Here is a 23,381-nt window from a genome sequence, read left to right as displayed (position 1 = left end):
GATATTTTTAGATTAATTCATACATCTATATAACATAGTCTTGCTTCATAGATGCATTGATTTGTGTGTGGGTGTGAGTGTGTGTGTGTGTGTGTGAAACTGGAGAAAGCGTGAGTCCTCTTGTCTTTGAGAAAATTTTACTTTCAGATTAGGGGAAACCTCTATTTCTACTCCTTAATAGTTCTGACCACATTTTTGTTTTGTTTTGCTTTCCTGCAGCTTGATTTATATACAAGGCAGTGTGTTTTATGAAGGACAACACAAGAAAAACCTCTCAGTGTATTTTTTATCTGTGCTTCGTCAAGCTTTCAAGGAAGGGCCTAAGACAAATAGCTAAAGGAAGATTTGAAGTGATCAATGGGTTTGTTTTCTCAAACAATAGCTACTATTAATTGGAGACTGGCTTATTTTAGAGTCTGTGCTTTGCACTTTCATCATCACTACTGATTAGCATCAGTCATTTCAGTCTAACACACCTCCATTGTTGATTTCCTTGACTTTTGTCTGCCACACAGCAGCATATCACAATAAAGCTATCTTTGCAAGGATTTAATGACATCATGGAAAAAGTGAATGAAATTCTAAAGGAACAAGAAAAACCAATCATCTCTTAAAAAGTTTCTGATGCATTTCTACATGACTGTATAAAGTTGTCTAAAGGGTATAAAAAGTTCATTGAACACAACTCTTAATTTTCGCCTTGTTATATCAGATAACAAAACTCAAGACTTTAAATTTTCCATCTGTAGAATTGAAACAATAATATCATCACTTATCTTAAAAAGAACAAATAGTATACAGAATTTGAAAATTAGAATATTATGTCTCAATTTATAAGTACAGATTTTAACTACTAAAGAGTTTTTTGTTTTGTTTTGTTTTTTGTTATTGTTGTTGTTATTATTGTTGTTGTTTTTAACAAATAGGCATTTTTTGGCCTGGATTTTCAAAACTTTTTAATACTGACCTTTCACTACCATTACTACTTCATGGCTTATGATTATATTTGTGTTTCTGAGTTTAAATAACTTCTTTCAATTATAAAAGTCTAACATTATGGTTTTTATGTATACTTTTACATACCTACCCCTAAGAACTAGCCATAGAAATTGGATCTATAAAGAATCTTTGAAGTTACTTTGTCTAGCTCCCTATTTTAGAGGTGATAAAACAAAGACTAATAGAAACTTAGTTATAGCGCCATCATGACACAGCTCATTATTTGCAAAAGCAATATTAATACATCATTTTCTTGTGGTATCTCTTCTACATTTTATTATCTTCAGGTTTAACAAGAAAATTCAAGCTGATTCGCTTCTTCTTTTCTAATAAATATGTTGGATGCAAAGATTTATTTCAGCCAATTGTATATAGAAATGTGATATGAGGACCTATCACCATGGCAACCCAGAGTTACAAGTAGAGAAGAACAATAAAATATTGGCACATCTAAAATCAATCTTTGATTCAGATTGAATACAATTTGTGAAACAAGCTGAAGTTTGCAAAGGCTCTGATAAAAAGGGGGTCTGTTGTCTGAAACTGAAAAAAATCTGTAATTAAACCAAACAATATAGCCAAAATAAAATATAAATGTCTTTCATTAGATACTGCTTATTTACTTTCACTGAGACTACTTTACTCTAAAAAGTAACAAAGAAACTAAACTACTGTTCTTTCTCATATATTTTGGTGATTTTTTTTTTTTTTTTTTTTGCAACTGAGACTGATAAGCTTTACTTTTTCATTCCGCAAACTCCTGCCTCTCACTAGATGGCAGGAATGGAGTGTGCAGAATGGATGGAGAGTGCAAAAATCTCTAGTTCCATGACATTAGAACAAAGAAATATCCCTAAACCAGCTGATCATAAGTATGACCTAGGGAAGAAATGTTGCAAAAATCCCCATTCCTTCACCTCTCCTGCTTTTAATTTAAACCATTTAAATGTATATCACTATATAGATATATAAATATATTTTCTACAAATAATGTAGATTATTTAAATTTATATTATTCTATAAATAATCCCAGAATATTCTAATCAGTTGGTTTGGGGAATCATGGTTTTAAGGTAGGCTTTGCCCAGACTGTTTTCGAAGGGACACTGGAATCTATGAGATTTTTAGTGAAGATTTCCAGTTGTTTTTCATGATCACCTAAGTTTGAGGAATGATGAATCTTTTAAACTCTTCTGGAAATGTACAGTGCACATTTGAAAATTGAGACCACTTGAATGTATTTATGAAATTTTTTGGAGAATTTATGTATGTTCCACATCTAAGAACTCAACAGCTGGTAAAAACTGGGTTTTCTAGTAGTCCCTACCACTTCCATCCAGGTGACCTAGGCACACAGTACTTTGTCTGTCTGGATGTTCATCTCCGAAATAGAGATCTCAGGAGAAACTACTTGGCACACAGTAAGTGATTCATACAGGCCACCTGCCATTTTTACTACGATTACTACTAAGTCATATTTAGTCTAGGATTTCACAAATTTATGTGACAGTAGATCACTATTTTTCCTCAGAAAATCTATTAACATTTAAAGTTCCCACAAGTCCAATGAGACAGTTTTCAGAACTACCCTGCTCGTGGTTCAAAATGGCCTAATTACCATAAAAAATAAATAAACAAAGTAAAGATATTTTGTCCATCTACAACTAAAAAAAATATATTTTTAAAAAGTGACCTAATTATTTGACTCTATGGTTAGTTAATGATAAAATCTATTTGTCTCTACTTCTTCTTGAAGTTCCCCAAATTGCATTTATGTGACTATTATGGTAATTTATTAATGTGTGTTATATAAAACAATTTAGTTGAAAAATGACTTTTCAGAATAATAATGATGATAACCGTAATAGAACCAATTACATAGAACCAATTATTTAAGTTAGGGATTGGCACACTAGAGGCCATGGGCCAAATCTAGTTCACAGTTTCCTTTGTAGCTTTAAAAGAAAAAAGGGGGAAGGGGTTAAGTTTTAAAAACTTTTTTGTAAGTTTTATTGGAAAACAACCATGCTTATTCATTTATGTATTGTTTGTGGTTGCTGTTAATAATGTCCTAGAGACTATATGATTTTTTAAAATCACATATTTACTTTCTGGACCTCTATAGAAAAAGTTTGCTGATCCTTGATCTGGACTGAAGTTGTTCTTCCCATTATACCTCACTTACATGTTGTACTGTCACCTGTCCTTCTAACCTGAATTCTTGAAGGTCACAAATTCTTTCGGGTCATGCTAGATAAAGAGTCTACATTAGTTGTGATGGACTCAGGGTTCTCTTTGAACACATATACATTTAAAAAGACCTGCAGAAAAGTTACATTTCATTGCATACTTGGCTCCAAAAAGTATAGCTTTGCTCTTGGCATTGCTGTATAGTAATTTATTAATTTTTCACTTACTCAAAATTCTCAGATGAAATAAATAAGCAAAGATTATAACATGTCCAACATTTTTATATCCCACATGTTCTCCTTTGAGGGTAGGACAAGTTACAAAAGGATATTTATTTATTTAATATGATGAACATATTCAGTGTTATATTAGCAATTGAAAGTATGTATATGGTCTACTTACTTGGGTATTCATTCTATTATTACTTTATTTCATTGATTTTATTTTTTAAATACATGGCAGTGGAATGCATTACAATTCTTATTACACATATAGAGAACAATTTTTCATATCTCTGTATATAAAGTATGTTCACACCAATTCATGTCTTCATACATGTATATTTGGATAGTGATGTCTATCACATTCTACCATCATTGCTAACCCCCTGCCCCCTCCCTTTCCCCTCCTACCTCTCTGCCCTATCTAGAGTTCATCTGTTTCTCCCATGTGCCCCCTCCCTACCCCATTATGGGTCAGTCACCTTATATCAGAGAAAACATTCAGCATTTGTTTTGGGGGGATTGGCTAACTTCACTTAGCATTATTTTCTCCAATGCCATCTATTTACCTGCAAATGCCATGATTTTATTCTATTTTATTGCTTAGTAATATTCCATTGTGTATATATGCCACATTTTTTAATCCATTCATCTACTGAGGGGCATCTAGGTTGGTTCCACAGTTTAGCTATTGAGAATTGTGCAGCTATAAACATTGATGTGGCTGTATCCATGTAGTATTCTGTTTTTAAGTCCTTTGGGAATACACAAGGAGAGGGATAGCTGGGTCAAATGGTGGTTCCATTCCCACTTTTCTTTGTCTTCATAATAGCTGCCATTCTGACTGGAGTGAGATGATATCTTAGAGTAGTTTTGATTTGCATTTCTCTAATTGAGAGAGATGATGAACATTTGTTCATATATTTGTTAGTTTGACTGTATATCCTCTTCTGAGATTTTAAGTCAACTTTTGCAATCCATTAAATAAACTTTTCTTACATGTGAAGAAGTGGTAGTATCTGCCAAAATACATGAGACAACCACCTGGTCCTCAAGGTGCTCCTAGACTCTCACAGGGAATACAAAGTACAGGTGTAACCAGCACAGGTGGCTTGTGAAGGTTGCTGTAGTGTGAAGAAAGAAGGGGTTCATTCTGAAGGGCTAAGGGAAAATAGCCCAAGAATGGCAAAGGTAAAGAAAAAACTTGATCAGAGAAAAGTGAGACAGCTCAAGTGACCAGTGCACATGGTACAGAGTGTGAGATAAAAGTGGAGAGGGAACATGGGGAGGGAGTGTGGGGCCAGTTCAGTGTGAAAGCCAGGGTCAAAACCTGAACAGAGCAGAGAGTTCCTGGAGGACGTGGGTTGGGGAACTAACCAGATTTGTGCCTGCAACAAACATGAACGATAATAGAGGGTTCTAGAAAATATTTTGTAAATGTATTCGCTCATTAAGTTAATCCTACAATACTTTTATGCCTGTTTTATAAATGAGAAAACTAACTTTCAGGGAGATTTGTGCTCTTCTTCTTGTTACATAAGCAGGGATTATCAAACCTGACAAATCAAGGAGGGATTTCTGCCTCTAACTCTAGAGCTGTCTTCAATACACATTATCAGCTTTGGTGAGACTCCTGACACAGATGCAAGTAACGTAGTAGAGAGAGTCTGGCTCTCCCTTGAGTGTATATATGTGAATAGATGTTTAATTATAATTCTATTTCATAGTTAGTCTCATATCTTTTTCACAGAAATATAGTATACTGATAACATGAGGAAAATTCTTTCCCTGTTCCACATATTCCAGGGCTCAACTGGTTTTAGTTTAGAATTCCCGCTGCCTAGATAAAGGAAATGTCACACACACACACACACACACACACACACACACACACACACCATGGAGTTTTATCTAGTAATAAAAAAAATGAAATTATGTCATTTGCTGGAAAATGGATGGAACTTGAAACTTGATAATATTATGTTGAACAAAATAAGCCAAATTCAGAAGGTAAGTAATTGTGTATTTTCTCTCCTATGCAGAAGTTAGAGTGGAAAAAAGAAAAGAAAAGTCTGATGGGGGGGCGGGGGGTGAGGGAAGGTCTCATGAAAATCAACGGAAGGTCAGTAAACTAGAGGAAAGGGACCAGAGAAGGGAAGAAGAGAGAAAGGAGAAATATGTGAAATGATATTGGCCAAATTATATTTTTATATTGTGTGCATGTAGAATATGTGACAACAAACCCCACCATTATGTACACCTAAAATTCGCCAATAAAAATATGGAAAATAAATAAAATTCACATTGCTAAAATAAGTAGAGGCACATCAAAGGCATGTTTCTATCCATTTGAAACAAACTACATTTTCAATACATTGAAGACTAACCAAGATTATTTTTGCAAATGTAAGAATAATATTTTAAATTTTAAGGCAATGAAATGTAAATTTTAAAAAGCATAGAAATTGTTAAATGATTTTTGCAAAATTAGAAATGCAAAAGCTTCTATCATAGATATTGCAAAAACTCCAGTGATAAGCAAATGAAGTCATTTTTCTTTATAGTGAGAGAATAGCCGTGGCGCCTGGAAATTCCACTTATTTTCACTGCATGGTAGTTTTATTGCTCTCTTCTAAAAAATTAAAATTGTTCAGTCTAACTTTAACTTTATTCCCAACATTAAAAATAAAATTCTGCCAAAATAGCAAACCTTTGACTGCTGAGATTTAAAAAGCTTCATTAAGAAGAAAAAGGACAATCACAGAAAATTTTCCTTTTGTTAATGAGACACTAGGACGTTTACATTGAAACTAGAAGATACTAAAATCAACACTCCAAAAACTTAGAGCTAAAGTTACCCTGTTAAAAATCTGTTTGGGGCAAGAGTATGATTAAAGATTGAAGTTTCATCTCAGTAAATAAGAATCTAATTAACTATCTAAAAACGTTGTTCAATGTCATTCTCAATCTAACCACAATTTGAGTGCGAACATGCTGCATTTTAAAAGATGAAGTACAAATTGCTTTCAAAACTCAAAAGGATATATTCTTCACAAATTCAATATTTTAATTAATTTGTAATGGAAATAATTATACCATAATTTAATAAGATAATGTATGACTAATGTTCTTCCTTGACAAATACACAAACTTGCAAATAGACAAAGGGGAGGGAGGACAGAAATACTGGTCAATTTGAAAGCTATGACAACAATAATATTCATGAAACCAAAGCTACATAGTTTACATGTTCTTTCACATATTACATGATTCCCTTGATGTTTTGTAACAATCATTGAGAAAATCAGAGCACATTAATATTATATTATTTTTAATACCATCTTGCAAATTAGAAAATCCAGGCTTAAGTAGTTGAGCCTCTCCAAAGTAAAACAGTAGCATTTAATAGTAGGCCTTCCTCTCCAAATGTGCTTATTCCATAACCAAATTCCACTGGGAGATAACATTAACAATGCCTATATGTGGTTACAAAATTGCCACTGCTTCTGCTAAGACCTTTCTCCAAAACTCCACACTAAAGTTTATCAAGAAATTACTCAGTGACTTTTACATGAAAATATACTTTCATGTTATTGCCCATAAGCCATCTCAATATATGTTCAGGGAATGAGGTAAGCTATGAAATAAGTATCAAATAATGAAATATAAAATTTAGTGGGAAATCACTATTTGGTCTTAAAATTGGAAACGTCTTTTATATCAACAATTATAAAGCACTTAATATTGTTCATTTTAATTACTCCCTCTTCATATCATGTCAAAGTACAATATTACTACCTAATGGAAAATGAAGAAAATAATTAAACTTTTAGAAAATTTTTGCTCAAAGAAATTGAGATAATAGTAAAGAAGGAGTTCTTAAGAAGTAGTCTGATTGCCATTCCCAATACAAATGAGTTTTGTTGTCCCAAGCTGATAATGCCTCTCTCTTAGAGCCTGAAAAGCCCTGAATTCAGTGTCATGCATGCAGTGCTAGCAGGCAAAGTTACTACCCTCTCTCCTTTCTGTTATCACTTCCTTCCAGTGTTTCCTGTAGAATAGAACTGGTCGCATTGTCTCTTACGTGATTCTCTCAGGCTGTGGAATTCTCACAGTGATGTACTCTACCTTAATTGCCCTTGACCTTGATTTAATGCTAATATAGATGACTGGCTCTTTAATTGATACCAACAACCAAAAATGTCCTTTCCAGTAAAATCAGGGAAATGTTGAAGTCATACAGTTGCTCATTTTTATTCTGATGCATTCATGTGTGACCCATGGAGTAGTCTCAGAGTGGAAATAAGTAGGTTTTGCTGCAAATGCTTAGATCTACTGTTGATGAACTTTCATGTTGAAGACCTCAGAGACAGCTAAAACAGCCTTTTGTTTTGTTTTGTTTTCTTAAAAGCACACTGATATTTCCTTGATAAGTGTACTCTGCCTACTTAAAAAGATACACCTGTTATGGAAACTAAACTGTGTTTCTTGCTAACACTCTCCTTATCTGCATTGTATTTTGGGGGATGTTATTTATATTTTAGAAAAATCTGTAATTTATTGTCATGAGACTCCTTGAAAACATTCAGGGAAAAAAATTGGTTCTGTTTATCAGAATAGGCAGTATAAAATGCCCTTAAAGCACATGCCAAAATATAATTTTAAAAATTTTTAGGAAAGAAATTTTTAAAATATGCCATTAGGATAATGTTACAATTGTGTTGCAAGTATGATGATGAACTTCTAAAAACAAGTTTCTTTTTGTCCTTAATAATTAATAATTTTTGGATTGGTACTTTGTTTCCAAAACTTCTTGTATTTTTCTGGTTCAGATTAAATGCAAGTAAAAACACAAAGATTAACTTCAATAATTCAGTCTTCCGCTATAAAAGTTACAGCCATTATTCTTTTTGATTAAAAATCTTTTATTTTGCTTTTATTATTGCATTATACTTCTGCATTGAGTTGGGTTCATTTTGAATGGAATTTTAATTTAATTTGCTCCATTTAAGTCCCTGGTGTCCCCCCTTTCCCTTCCCTCTTTCCGCCTCTATTTCCCTTCCTCTACTCTATTGATCAATCTTCCATTCATTTGTTTATTTTTAATTGGTGCCTTATAGATATACATAAAGATGGAGGCATTGTAATACATACACACACACACACACACACACACACACACGGTAATTTTTTTAAAATTCATTTCACTTTTTCTCCCTTTTCCTTCCCCTACTCCCTCACCCTCAATCTCCTTTCACTCCACTGATCTTTCTTCTAACTTTATAATATGCAATCCCCTCACTTTTTATTACTTCTTACTTTGCTTTACCTTCTGTGTATGAGAGAAAATATTTGGCCCTTGACTATTCTGAATCTGGCTTATTTCTCTTAGCATAATGTTCTTCAGTTTTATCCATTTATTAGAAAATGCCATAATTTTGTTTTTCTTTATGGCTGAATAAAACTTCATTGTGTATATATACAGCCTTTTGTAACCCATTCATATATAGATGGGCACTTGGGCTGCTTCCATATCTTGGCTATCATGAGTTGCGCTGCTATAAACATTGATGTGACTGTATCACTATGGTATGCTGATTTTAGTTCTTTTGGATAAATAATGATTGGGATAGCTGGGTCAGTTATTCATGTAAAATATTGGTTAGCCCAATAGCTAAGTTGTGGAACTATCCCATATAACCACCAACAAATAAATGAATAAAGAAAATGTGGTCTATATATACAATGGAGTTTTACACAGCTGTAAATAAGGATGAAATTATGATATTTGCCTTTTAAATGGATAAAATTGGAGAGTATCATGTTAAGTGAATAATTCAGACTCAGAAAGTCAATGATCCAATACTTTTTCTCATACACAGAAGTTAAAGCAAGATGGGGGTTGGGGGGCTAGCCAGGCACCATGGTGCACGCCTGTAATCCTAGCGGCTTGGGAGACTGAGGCAGGGGGATCACAAATTCAAAGCCAGCCTCAGCAAAAATGAGGTGCTAAGCAACTCAGTGAGATCCTGTCTCTAAATAAAATACAAAATAGGATGAGGATGTGGCTCAGTGGTCGAGTGCCCCTGAGTTCAATCCCCAGTACCCCCCAAAATAAATTAATTAATTAAATAAGGGGGAAAGGTAGAGGACACTATGAAAATGGAAGGAAGATCTATGGAGTGGAGGAGGGGTTTTAGGGGAAGACACAGGGATGTGAAAGGGAAGGAACAGCAGAATGAAGTCGACCAAATTATGCTATGTGCACGTGTGAATGTACCACCATGGATTCCACATGTATGAATATTTGTAAAGCACCAATTTATAAAAACAATAAATAGATGTGGGGGGGAAAGATCAGTGGAGTAGAGGAAGGGTAATGGTGAGCAAGGGGAAGGAAAAGAAGAGTACTAGGGACTGAACACAGAATAAATTATATTCCATGAATGTGTGATTATGTCGAAATGAATCCCATAATTATTTATAGCTATAATGTACCAATAAAAACATAAAAGCAAAACAAAACAAATGGCTTTTAAAAATCAAGAAAAACATGTTAATACATGCCTATAATACCAGCAACTGGAGATACAGATAGGGCCTGAGACAGAAGAATTGCAAGTTTGAAGCCAGTCTCAGCAACTTAGTGAGATTCTGTCTCAAAAACTAAAATTAAAAGTACTGGGAATGTAGCTCAGTAATAAAGCACCCCTGTGTTCAATCCCCAGTACCAATCTTAATTATTGTATTGTCATTTATTGAAAGCAGGACAAATATGTCGGTCCTCTTGTTATAGCTTATATACCAATCTTTTATACATTTAACAAGTGCTCTGAATAAATATTTCTAAAATTTATATAATTCTAAGTTATAGTTCATTATCTAACTGGTTATTATAAACACATGGACAAACCTAAATGTACTCTTTGCACTCATCTTCCTAAAACTTTGCTTCAAAAAAATGAATGCTTTTGGCAAAAACACTAGAAATAATATTCTAGATGTATTATCAAAATACCAACTCCTCTAGAGAAAGTCAGAACAGCTACTTCACTTGTAAATCAAATGATACCATCATATACATTTGCTGGCCAACTATAAAAAAAAATCTATATATCAGATTTTTCTATTTGCTTCGACAGCATTAAAATTCTTAAAGAAGTCCCAGCTCTATATCCATAATGTGATAAGACTTAAGACCTCAGTGTTTTAAATATGCTCCAATCAATGGGGCAGATTGCTGAAGAGGTCCTCACAATCTCATTAGGCCAGGAACACTAAGAAGCATTTTAATCAGTGTTTCTATGGGACATCTTTCAGATGATTGTGAATTTTGGTTGAAATCCATTGGATCCATTGATTATTAGGTGACATCTGCTGCATGCAAATGACTGGCTACAGGAGTGGCAGTGGATGCTAAATACTCTTGCACTTTGCAATTTAATGTATATTTTAATGAAGTGAACAGTGAGATTCCTGACAGGCATCAGCAACTTTGAAATAGTCTTCCAAATTTCTCATACATTTTGAAAGTAATGAGATTTGTTCCATAAAGTGATCAAATTTATGCCATAAATTATCTACAAAAGAAGAGCACTTCATAAAGCAGTAGTTTTTCCTTTGTGGAGATCAGATTTTAAATAGTTATTTAATGGGATTTTTTTTTTGGGTAAAAAGCAAACTGAGCTGTATTTTCTTTGATAAGATTTGGCCATTATCAAAGAAATGAAGCACCACAATGCATTAAAAACCTTATATCACTTGATCAGAAGAAAAGCATTGACATGATTAGTGTGCTAAGACTCGGCGCTTAGAATTTCCATCAATTTTTGCGTCCATCTCCTCAGCTTTCAACAGTATTAGCCAAGGGTTTTCTAGGAAGCAAGTTTTGTTCCTCAGACTAATCAAGCTGTATTTTGTTGGACTTGGTACTCTAACTCATCTTTTAGGAAAATGAACATGTGTAAAATCAATGCTTTTTCCTGGAAAAAAATAAAATATACTAAAATAATGTGCTTAATAAGCAAATATTTAAACTTGACACAAATTATTAAATGAGACTAGCTTTTCTTAAGACTCTTTAGCAATACCTCTGTATGTATTCATGTCTTAATTTCAGTTAGCACAGAATTTTCTAATGCAATAAAAACTCTGTAATCATCTACTATTAGATAACCTGGTCAATAGAGTGCTGGAAGATTGGCTTACTTGTGATCTGCACAATGAGTGTTAAGAGTTTAAAACTACCTTCAGAGAATTAGTTTATGTTTATCGTCACAATATTGGAATCCAAACAGTTATTTTATGACTTAGAGTCAGAAATCTGTTTCCCCAAATTAGCCTCTACAATATTTTCTTCTAATTTCACAATTGAGAACCCTGAATTTATAACAAACACTGTCATCTTAGCCTTCATCAAATTTAAATGGTACTGCAATGTTTCTGGTCACTAAACACACCTAATAAATTAAATATAATACAAAGATCTCATCCTTTTCATGCCTGATGAACATAGATGAAACTGCCTAAAGGTGTGACTTCACAAATATGAAAACAGATTCTACATAAATGAGTATGTCTTTGAGTTAACAAATACTTATTGCATTCCTATCATGTGCTAAGATGACTTCTAAGTGCAAAAGATGTAGCAATGAACAATATATCATTTGTATGTGTGTGTGAATATATATATATATATATATATATATATATTCACACACACACCCACACACTCACTCACACACACACACACACACACACATATATATATACATGTATCATTATATCAATAAGTAGTTGCGAATCTATAGGGATAGCAGACAAGAGCAAATAAAAACTAAGAAGAAATTAGCAATAATAATTCCAGGAACAGAGAAGATAGTTTCTGAATGGATAGCAGGATGTGCAGAGATGATGGAGGGACTGGATTACCTGGGTGGTCCAGGAAAACCTCCCAGGAATGTGGCATTTGAGTTGATTCTTGAATGACAACACTGCAGGAAAAGGAAATAAATTTGGGGCCTTTCTTTTTCCTTTTTTCTCTCTCCCTCCCTTCCTTTCTCTCTTTCTTCTTTCTTTCTTTCCTTCCTCCCTTCCTTTTCATTAATGATTTACAATAAACACTTTAACCATTCACAGCTACTCTTTATTTGAGGCTTTTTTATTTTTCAGTGTGTTTCTCACATGATTAATTCTATCAGCTCAAAAATCCTCCCACCAATCCAAATCCTGGAAAACCTTATTGCAACCTCTTCCATAACGAGATTTCATTTTGAGTAAAAACAAAGAGCAAATCATAAATATTGCTTTAAAATATAATCTTATACTTTCAGTTTTCTACTTTTTAGATGTCTTTCAAAAAGCCACCAGTGACTAAGTATACAAGTGAATAATATTATGATCATTTTTATGTGCCTCATAATAATTCTGTGAGGTTGCTTACTACTTTTTACTCCCATTTTATGGAATAAGAAATTAAGGCAAAGGAAGATTATATAGTTTCCCCAACATTTATAGCTAATCAGTAAAGCACCTGAGATTAGAATGCTTGTTTTTACGATGATAGCACAGTCACATAGAGTCAACTAAATGAAGCATTTTTTTTCTAATTTCACAAATTGAGAACCCTGAATTTATAACAATATTGTAATCTTAGCCTTTATCAAATTCAAATAGTATTGCAATGTTTCTGGTCACTAAACACACCTTGTAGACAATGGCCTTTTTCTTCTGGGTACTGTCTGAACAATGCCAGTAACAGCCACCAAGTAATTCACAATACCTTTATGAATGTCACATGGAACAAATATTCAGGCTCTCCTCAGTTGTGGATAAATAAATCCTGGTGTATTCAGAGTACAAAATAAGTTCCCATTTCTATAAGCATGTGGAAAATGTCATGCAACCAGTCAGCGTAACATCTTTTATTAATCCTAATTTGACCTTCAGTGATACCCACAGTAGCTTCTAAATTGTCAAAAAGAATATATTTGACAATTTTTCTGATATTATTCAACTACTCCAGTAACCCAAGTTATTAGTTCACAGGCTGCTTCTACATTTTAATAACTCCTGGAGCATTTCATTGTTTCCAAGATTCTGGTATCTCCCCTCCAATTCTCCAAAAACTCAAAAAAATCACAATGACTAAGATTTCAGCTAGAAGATCTTCAGAAGTTAACTGTCTTGAAACCAATGTGTATTGCTGTTTTCCCAAATGCCAACAGGGAAAGTTTGAGTATTAGTCACCCAAACCAATATTTGAGAGTCTCATATTGCTCTTGATTCCTTCATATTCATCTCTAGTAATATATATGTCAGGAAACTCCTTTGTAATCTAGAGACATCTATGATGCCATTTGTCATACAAGGATGTATTCAGCAATGGGAATTACAGGTAAAACAGTCTCTGCTTAAATGTAGTTCCTCATTAGATATTCAAAAACACTGAGATGGAGGTAGAACAGATTTATAACACGTATGTAGTATTCAAATCATCAAATATATACACTAAAACTTTTGATCTTTAATCACAATTTCAACTAAAATTTATGGCAAGGTATATATAGTAAATGTTACTTTAGTTTCAAAAGATTACATAGAAATAAAGTGTTCCCTAAGATTTCATAGAAGATTTTGCTTTGCTTGTATAAAATTTTATAATGGTATCATTTGATCACCTGACTTACCAAATATCTGGGTGACAAAAGTCATGTCTTAGTCATAATATCACATGCTTTTCTAAAAAAAAAAAAAAAGACTAATAAGAATAATTTTTTTCTAACTACAGATTCTAACACTCTATTCCTCTAAAGATAGTTTTATTCTTTAATCTTTGATTTTTATAGGAACTTTTTCAGGTTTAATCTATAGTTTTCACATTGAAGAACCCAATAAAAGGAAATGTGTAACGAGCTCAGTTCTAAAGATATAAAGATTTATCCAAAGCACCAAACCATTCAGAATTTTACACCATAAGGTGGGAAGGATTTTAAAAGTCTGAACTTAATGTCAAAGTGGCATACTACTGCTCATTCCTAGTAACTTCCTGCTACTTAAGCAATATCTTTTTAAAATTGGAAGGGAAGGCGAGGGCAACAAGGAAAGTCAAATTGAGAAAGATAATGACAATAGGGTCAGAACTAGTAAGCTATGAAAGCAGAGAGGCTTGGCAGGTGAGGATGGAAAAGGACTTTAGCATGGGCATCAATGGATTAACTTTCATGGAGTTTTCAGAGTTGGAGCAGAGATTCATGGAGGCTTAAGATGTGAAGAAATAAATTGAAATACAGAGTTTTTATATTTATTTATTGGCAACTGGGAATTGAACCAAGGGTGCTTTACCAATGAGGTATATCTTCAATCCTTTTTTAATATTTTTTAATTTTGATACAGGGTCTTGCTAAGTTGCTTAGGGCCTAAGTTGCTGAGGCTGGCCTCAAACTTGCAATCCTCCTGCCTCATCCTCCCGAGTTGATGGATTAATAGCAAGCGCCACCATACCTGGGTAAAGATGTTTGTTTTTTTTTTTAATTAATGAAAAGAGGAAATAACATGAGATTCTAGGGGAGAAACAAACAAACCACAAAATATAAATAAAACCAAGTTCAGGGCATGATTAGAAGCTACCAATAATTAGAGGGATTTTTTAATGTTTTTTATTACTCAAAATCCCCTTTAAAAATCACCTTTTGACCTTAGTCCTTCCTCAGCATATTTCTCAAAATAAATATAGTCTGTCTTTGCTGTGCTTCCTGAAAGCACTCCTTTGCATTGACAAGGAGAGGGAGACGCCTTCTGATTAGTGTCCTTGGGGACCTTAGTTATCTTAATGGAGCTTGCAAACTATGGGGCAATAAAGGAGCCCCACTCTCCATCTCTGTTAACTACTATGCTGTAGGATCAAGTGGAGCTTCAAGAAAACCCTAGCCCTTGGGATACCATAATAGATTCCTCCGAAAATGCTTATTTACAACTCACCACATAGTGGAGAGCATAATTGTGCCCTTCAACAAACTTGTTGTTGGATTAAGAAACAGCATTACTTTATAATGGATTGTATGGCTAATTATTTTGTTCAGAATAAATTTGATAGCAAAATAATTAAAGTTAGATTTTCATTCTTCAAGCACAAAGCAAAGATGAAATGAATTTTTAAATAATTAATCGAAATGTTTTCACTCCCTCAGACTGTCTGGGTCAGAGAGCACCAATATGACCCAAATTCTCAGGTCCAGGAAAATATAAGAACTGACAGGGATCATGGGCAGTAGCCACAGAAACAAAGAAAGGGGGTTCATTAACACATTTATGTGTGAAGAACTGTGGCATTGGGTAGGGGGCAGAATTTTCTAAGACCAAATAGCTTGATTGAGAAGTATGTGCATGTATAACTTCTTAGACCTCCAAGTTTTCATTCTAGAAATCTAAACCTCAGTTTCATGAGAAAATAGAGCTAGAACTTGTACGGTATGTAAAACTAACAGGCTTTCCACTGCTTTATTATTTGTGATATAGGCAGTTTCTAGAAAGGAAACAAAAAAAAATCTCCAACTCACTCTTGGTTGGTAAGTAAAGATAAAATTTCCTTTTCAGCCCATTAATATTTTTTTTCTCTTAATTAATCACTTTTCAATTCCGGTCTCAGAATCTTGACTTAGATAGTGGTTTTTTAGGTCAATCGATTTTAGTTCATTCATAAAAGCAAGCAGGCAAGATGAAAGACATTCACTAAATCTTTCAAAAATCAGTGTCTGTATTCTGTATGTTTGGATCCCAAATGCAATCTCCTCTAAAATTCACATTGAAAAAATGCCATTCAGAGACTAGGTTGGCTTGAAAAAGAGTTTTTACAAAGGATAAGGATGTGTGCTTACCATTTTCTTGTTTCCAAGTAATTCTCCTCTTTCTCAGGAAGGAAAAAAAATGACAAATGGCAAGAACTATTACATATGTTCTAATATCATTCTTATTTGCCAGAGGACGGCAAAGCAATCCGTGCATCTGGAAACCAGACCACAAGATGACATATTAGATGTCCAAACATTTCTCTGGAAACATAGGGACAAAGATATAAGAAAAGTCAATCCATGAGTGCTCTAGTTATTCACGGCAATCTGAGCTGTGCATGGCAGCCCACCTTGGCTTGGATGTTCAAATGAACTTCCATTGGGGGAGAATGATCATACACATGGTAAATGGAGTTAATTCAGTAAAGCCAATATAAACACTGATGTTTTTGTCTTCTGACAGCATATGAATGTGCAAGCATTAAGTTATAGGAGAAAAGGGGCTAATTTTAGATTTGTTCCTAGCCCTCTCCATGTGAATGGTGTCGCTGTGAGCCCAGCAATGAAGTTCACTGTGTTGTAGCAGACTGCGCAGTTCCTGAGTGTGTCAACCCAGTCTATGAACCAGAACAATGTTGTCCTGTCTGCAAAAATGGTAAGACCACACTGCATTAGCTTTCAAAGAGGGGTTAGTGCAAAATATTTCACTACTGCACACCATTCAGTGCAAGAGCCCTCTAAGATCTGCCTGTGGCTTTTCAATATGGGCATAGCCAATTTATATTTTTCTAAAGCCTAGAAATGAAAATAAACCAGCAATGGGTTTTCATCTGGGGAATTAAAGCTCTTGTAAGCTGGCTTGGTTGTGATCCTATTGCTTATTGTTGATTTATAAGTAGGCTATTGGAAAGGACACAGTAGCATCTTTTTATAGTGATTGCATTTTTCTCTCTTGTGGGGCTTATGGAGCAGTTCCCCCAATATCATAGTGCACAGTGCATCCCGGAAGAGAGAGCAGGGTGAATGTCAGGTATTTTGCTTTGGGCATAAATTAAGACATCAGGTTTAAATTCAAAATATCACAGAAATACAAAGTCAATTATCCGTGTACTTAAATTTAAGTAAGACTCAATAGTTTAGGGATATTTTTTCTAGGTTTTGATTAGAGTAGAGCCTGGTTCCTATGAAAATTGTCATGGAGGAGGAGTTGCTTTATTGATAAGGTTATGGATTCATTTATGTACCTCATGGGATGGAAAGGTTGAAACAGCTCTGATATCCTATTCACCCCAAGTCACATGCTGCTGCAGAGGAGACAGTGCAGTACAAGAAACCTGGGACAGCGAGATGGCATATCAACAAAGCCTAGAGCAAGCTCTTTCTAGTGACCATGTTCTATCAAAAAAAAAAAAAAAGAATAATACATCATTCAGCCACATTCCACAAATGCCGCTTTCCTTGGGGAAAAAAATGGCTCCAGCCCTTAATTAAGCTGAGGTCACTTAACCTAATGCTGAATCCCTATACCCTTTCTTGAAGTAACAGTGGTCATCTTCCTCTATGATACATTATTTTGTTCTAAATTTGGAATTTTGTAAACTCATCTACTAATCTTTCCCTTTTTGGAAGGATAATTAGTGAAAAGTAGCATCAGGTTATTTAAAGACAAAACAAAAGTGCTCTCGTTGTTTTTATAATATATTTTGTGTTTTGGTACCTTCTCAAAGGACTTACAATGAGCCCTTCTTACATTTTTTACACACATGAATTTGACTGTCTCTGATCGCATACATCCATTATGTTAAAATATTAAAGTACTCACCTGACTTCTCTTTCTTCTTATCCAACTGACTTGTCAGGATGACCATCTCTCTGATTTAGAGGATTGAAATAAATATCTTCCTGTAGTTCTAATCCATCTGACACATGCAAAAATATCAAATTTAAGACTTTATATCTTTAAAAAGATTTTGAAGAAACTGGAAAAGCCATAGGAAAGAACAATAAGATGATTTAATGGTTGAAAAATAGGACCTATGAGGATTGGCTGAAGGAGTTAGCATAATTTGTCCTGGAGAAGGGAAAGCTCAGGGGAGACCTAACTGTCATAAAGTATATGAATGGTTAGTCTCAAGTAGAAGAGGACTTGTTATTTTTCATTTTCTCCAAGGATAAAAAGAAGAAAAACTCAGCTTCCTAATCAATCTTTAAAAATAGGATTGACAAGTCTTTGACTGAAGACTGTTCACTTTTTCTAGAAGCAACTGTCTAAACAGATCCGTAAGGATCTTTTCTTCCCTAGGTGGCTCTGGTTAACTTTGTCTCACTTTTAAGTAAACACAATTATAGTTAAAAACTTGTCTAAAATACCCAGTATGTTCATTGAATTACAGCATCTTCACCATGTATTTATAATACAATTTTTATACATGCCTCTAGTACATCATCCTAGCTACACTGTACCAAAGCCTGAAATATCTACAGTTATGTCAATTGCTAAATCAGACACTAAAAACTAGTCACATTTAATTTGATGCCATGCAAGATTAACCTGTTCCTATCGCATCAGAATAGAGTTTTGTTTTCAGATGAAAACTTTAGTACAAAAGTGGACAACAAATGAACTTTAACTAATCAATAAATTAGTTAACAAAGTAGTAATCTTGGTGTCCCTAATAAACAGATGTTGAATATACAAGGTACATTAGTTAAATTTTCTGCCTTTTTTTTTTTTTTTGGTCCATAAAGCAGTATAAAACGGTTACTCCTGCTTCCTCTTGCTACTTTAAACAAACTTTCTCTTATTTTTTATAGGGGAAATGAAACTGGATTAAAATTAAAGCAAGACTAATTCTTTCTGTTAAATAACATTAAAAGATGTTATTTTTGCTTTACTATTAAATGCCACTAATTAGTCACTTGTGCCCCAAACGTGAAGTACAATCAAAATAAATGAACAGCATTTCAAAGACCACTGAAAACTCCTGTGACCAGGATTTTTCTTAAGGAAACAGACTAAGTCTCAATACTTGCTCTATTTCTAAGACTAGCTAATAAAACAAAAGCAGATGTCCCATATACAGAAGAGATAGAAGGATAATAAATGTTTATCATGATGAAGTATAACCAGGATCATTTCTTAAATTTCCAATACATTATAAGTTTATCTTACTACATGTAAGATGATAAATTTTACCATGATAGTTTAAATTATTTTAAAAGTATTTTCTTAGTAAAAGGAAAGCAACAAGATAAAAATGTACCCTATGAATTCAAGTAGATGCAATGGATTTTAATTTGTATGTAGTCTTATTACATTTTCTTAAAACTTCATAAATATTGATGGTTTTGGATGGCAAATATTTTCCATTTGCATAAATACCGATTGTCTTGGCTGTCATATTCTTTTTATTTTTTATTTTTTGCGTATCAAGATAGTATTTCCTGCCTTTCTAAATTAGAACTTGCCAAGAGCAAGAGACATTAAAGATATAAACTATAAGTTTAAAGTAATAGAATCTATCTCACCTAAACTTAAACTCAATAGTTAACTAATACAAAAATGCTTTCTTTAAGATTATGTAAGAGCAAACACAACAAGGAAGCCTAATAATATGTACATCATTTTCTCAGAAAATAGGAGTCACCCATTAAAATATAGCAATTATCTCCAGAAATAGGTATTTTTAATATCTGAACTGGGCCCATGGGTGTGGCTTAGTAGTAGAGTGCTTACCTGGCATGCAAGAAGCCCTGAGTTTGATCTGCAGTACCCCCCACCAAAAAATATAGAACCTATAAGGTGATGTACTCTCTAGATTAACAATGGTAAACTTACTTTATTTTTAGGATTACAAAAAAAAAAATAAAGGAATAGGCTTATAGAAATTTTCTCTAACTATTTGAAGATTAAAAAAAAGAAAATGTTAAATTTCCCAGTCTCAATGATTACCTCAAACAGGATTTCCAAAGGTTATTTATGAATATAGTCAAACCATAAAATATATGCCATTCTTATTGAAGTTAGTTCAACAAGAAGAAAGACTATCAATTTAATTTGAATAAAATAAATTAAAATATTAAGAAAAGATGTGAGAAAAACAGGGGTAATCTTTCATTTGGGAAAGATGGGGGGAATTAGCATAGAAATTGATCGTTTTCTACAATATTATTAAACTTTTACTTCTCGTTCCTCTACACGTCTGCAAGAGCTGGCAATCCAAATGCCTTCCTGAAAAAATCTGACATTTCTAGATTGTTTTTCTTTCCCTAAGATTGTATTATTTTGACCTAAGTTTCAGCCTCAGGCCTTTCATGTGAATTAACGAGAACTCTTTACAGCTTTTGTCTTCATAATATGAAAAAAAAAAATCAGCACAGTATCTGCTTAAAGAAAGTATTCTAGTTCACAATGTCATATAAGTACTTAAGCATTTGAAAATTGATCATACATTTGAATAGTAATATATGTGTGTATGTACATATGTATTTATACATACATATTTAGCCAAGAATGCATATTAATTTTTAAATGTGAACTGATATTAATTCAACTTCTAGCTCTGTAGCCATTCATTTCATTTTTAATTGTCTACATATGCTAATATTTTTGTTCCTAGTCATTAAAAATTCATGGTCATAGACTGCCAAATATCTGAATTAAAAAAATAAAGTACACGGCCAGTTATTGAAATAATTGATCATTAGACCATCCAAATAACTAACTGCGTTTTTTTTATATCACATCAGTTTGTATGTCAGTGAGTTTTATATTTTCAGTGACTATATTTTGGTATATAGTCAGTCATTATTCAGCGTTCTGAAGGAAAAGTTACTTCATGAAAAAATGGAAGAGACAGGATGTTCTGCCATAATCCTCTATACACATTAAGTGAAGCGTATCCATCTCCCTTCTAACTAAACTCAACATGACATGAGCTCTGTCCAAATATTTAATTTCATGTCCCTTACTCTCTTCTAGTTTAGTGGTGATACAAATAAGGCAGCAAGTATACTAGCTAAGAAGGTAAATACAAAGGAAGAGGTCAATAAAGGGTACAGACCATGCACAAAACGAAAAGGACTTTACAGATATCCAATTCTTTCTCAAGGTACTGGGAAGACATGTTTGCTGTATACAATTGTTAATATCTCTAAAATTTAATGAGCTCCTCAAAAGAAAAAAGAAAAACAATTCCATATGGTAGGAAATGAGCAAAGAATATATAAAGGAAATTCACTGAAGAAAACTAAAATGTCTAATAAATTAGGGAAAATATGCTTAACAAAAAGGGATAGAAATTAGAACAATGAAATACCAATTTTATATTGATATTATGAAGTTGAGACAACTTTTAATAAGGCACTTTCTTTTTTTTATTAGTTGCGCATCACAATACAATGATCTTGACATATCATACATTTGAATCAAATGGGGTTTAATTTCTCATTTTTCCAAATATGAAGGTTGCAGAATCACCTTGGTTATACAGACATGTATCAGAATTTTCATTTCACTTAAACTCAGCAATTTTACCTCTTGTAGTTTGTCCCACATTCAGCTATACAATTTTCTCTGCATTTTAAGAGTGAAAGTTTGGGAGAAAACCTAACAACAGTCCTTCAATGAGATAATGAAATATATTGCACCCTTTAAAAAGACATTACTGATATGTTTCCTGCCATGTTAAATATACTATATAAATTATACATCTTAAATGATATATATTTAAAACATTTTTAAATAAGGTACAACTTTAAATAGATAATAAGTTGTATGTCCATAGGAAAAGAGCTAACTAAATACTCAGTTGAATGATAGCAATGATTCAATGGTTACCTATGGGGAGTACAAGTGAGAAGGTGAAGGGGTAGAGAAAAGAACTGAAATCTTTAATATATGTATTAATGTAATATAATAAATCCATTATACTCCATTATATATTTAATTTCATGTATGAAAAGTACGATGTTGATACAAATCAAAGATTACAAACTAAAATTGAAGCTAAAGCGCCACTCTTTGTGATTATTAATGAGAAAATCTAAAATAAAAATACAATTATAAAACCCTGATTTAAATGTGTGGCTGGTAGATTTTACAAGGGGAAAACAGTTCATGTATTGTATACTCTTATCACTCATGGTCAAGGCAGCATTCTTCAATGAATTACATGAACATTACTGCAGCAAAGTATGTGATAGTCATATTAGAAACAATGAGAAAATATAAAGAGGAATCTCACATCACTCACACCAAGTTTTAATTCCAAATAAATTTTGGTATCATAGAGAAATTGGGTTATGAGAGACTGTGGGAAAGGGATTATACATTTTGTTATCAAACAGAAACTAGCAGCTTGTTAATTATTACACATCCTGACCAAGTGGGATTTGTCATAGGTTGGCAAAGAGAATTTAACATGAGGAGCTCTGCTACTATAATTTGTCCTAAAACTAAATTGTGAAGAAAAGTCCCATTATTATTTCTATCTGCAATTAAAAGATATTACCTATATTAGCAAATGCTAGTGACAAAAACTCTTGATAAAATATATAGATAATTTTTTACATGATAAAATATATCTATCTCATTCCTGAAGGTCAGAATCATGTTTAATAGGTAAATTCTAAAGATATTCCTTACAAAATTAAGTATAAGATAAGGGTACCTAGATAGATAGATACTAGTTAAAAAAATAAGAAAAGAGAAGGCTCAGAAGAAAAATTGGAAATAAGGAGATGAAACTGTTACCATTTACACATGATATGATTTGTACACTTAGAAAATTCATGAAAATAGACTATTATAAATGACAATTTAATCCACTGTCATGTACAACTATGAAGAATCAATAAAAATGAGAACTTAGTAAGATAATAGGGTACATTATAAATGTAAAATATCTACAATATATACATATTTTTGTACATGTATGATAACTTATGATATTAAAATAAAATTGTGGTATTGGTGCATGATGCAAAAATACCAATGACGTAAAATAGAAAGTTCATAAGTAGAACTACCAACATGAGAAAATTTAGTATATGATGAAATCATATTTGAAATCATTGGAGGAGAGATGACTTGTAGAAGAAATGGTTTTGGGACAACTATATAGCTATCTGAAAAAATATTTTAAATTCTTCTCCCATAATTCAGGGAAAATTTCAATTGAAC

General features: G+C 33.0%; 1 protein-coding gene across 1 annotated transcript in view; it reads left to right on the top strand.

The window, feature by feature from the left end:
• The window catches only part of Vwc2l (von Willebrand factor C domain containing 2 like), a 146,911-nt gene that overhangs the window by 10,173 nt on the left and 113,357 nt on the right, over positions 1–23,381 (top strand). Inside the window, exon 3 of the mRNA XM_046462938.2 lies at positions 16,724–16,853. Coding sequence (XP_046318894.1) covers positions 16,724–16,853 — 130 coding nt within the window. The remainder of the gene's footprint in view (positions 1–16,723; positions 16,854–23,381) is intronic.

This window comes from Marmota monax, unplaced genomic scaffold (assembly GCF_021218885.2).
Source record: "Marmota monax isolate L192 unplaced genomic scaffold, Marmota_monax_Labrador192_F-V1.1 WCK01_AAM20220418_F8-fsc00136, whole genome shotgun sequence".
NCBI classification, from domain to species: Eukaryota; Metazoa; Chordata; class Mammalia; order Rodentia; family Sciuridae; genus Marmota; species Marmota monax.
The sequence above is the reverse complement of the archived record's forward strand: the minus strand, read 5'-3'. Positions and strand labels throughout refer to the sequence as shown.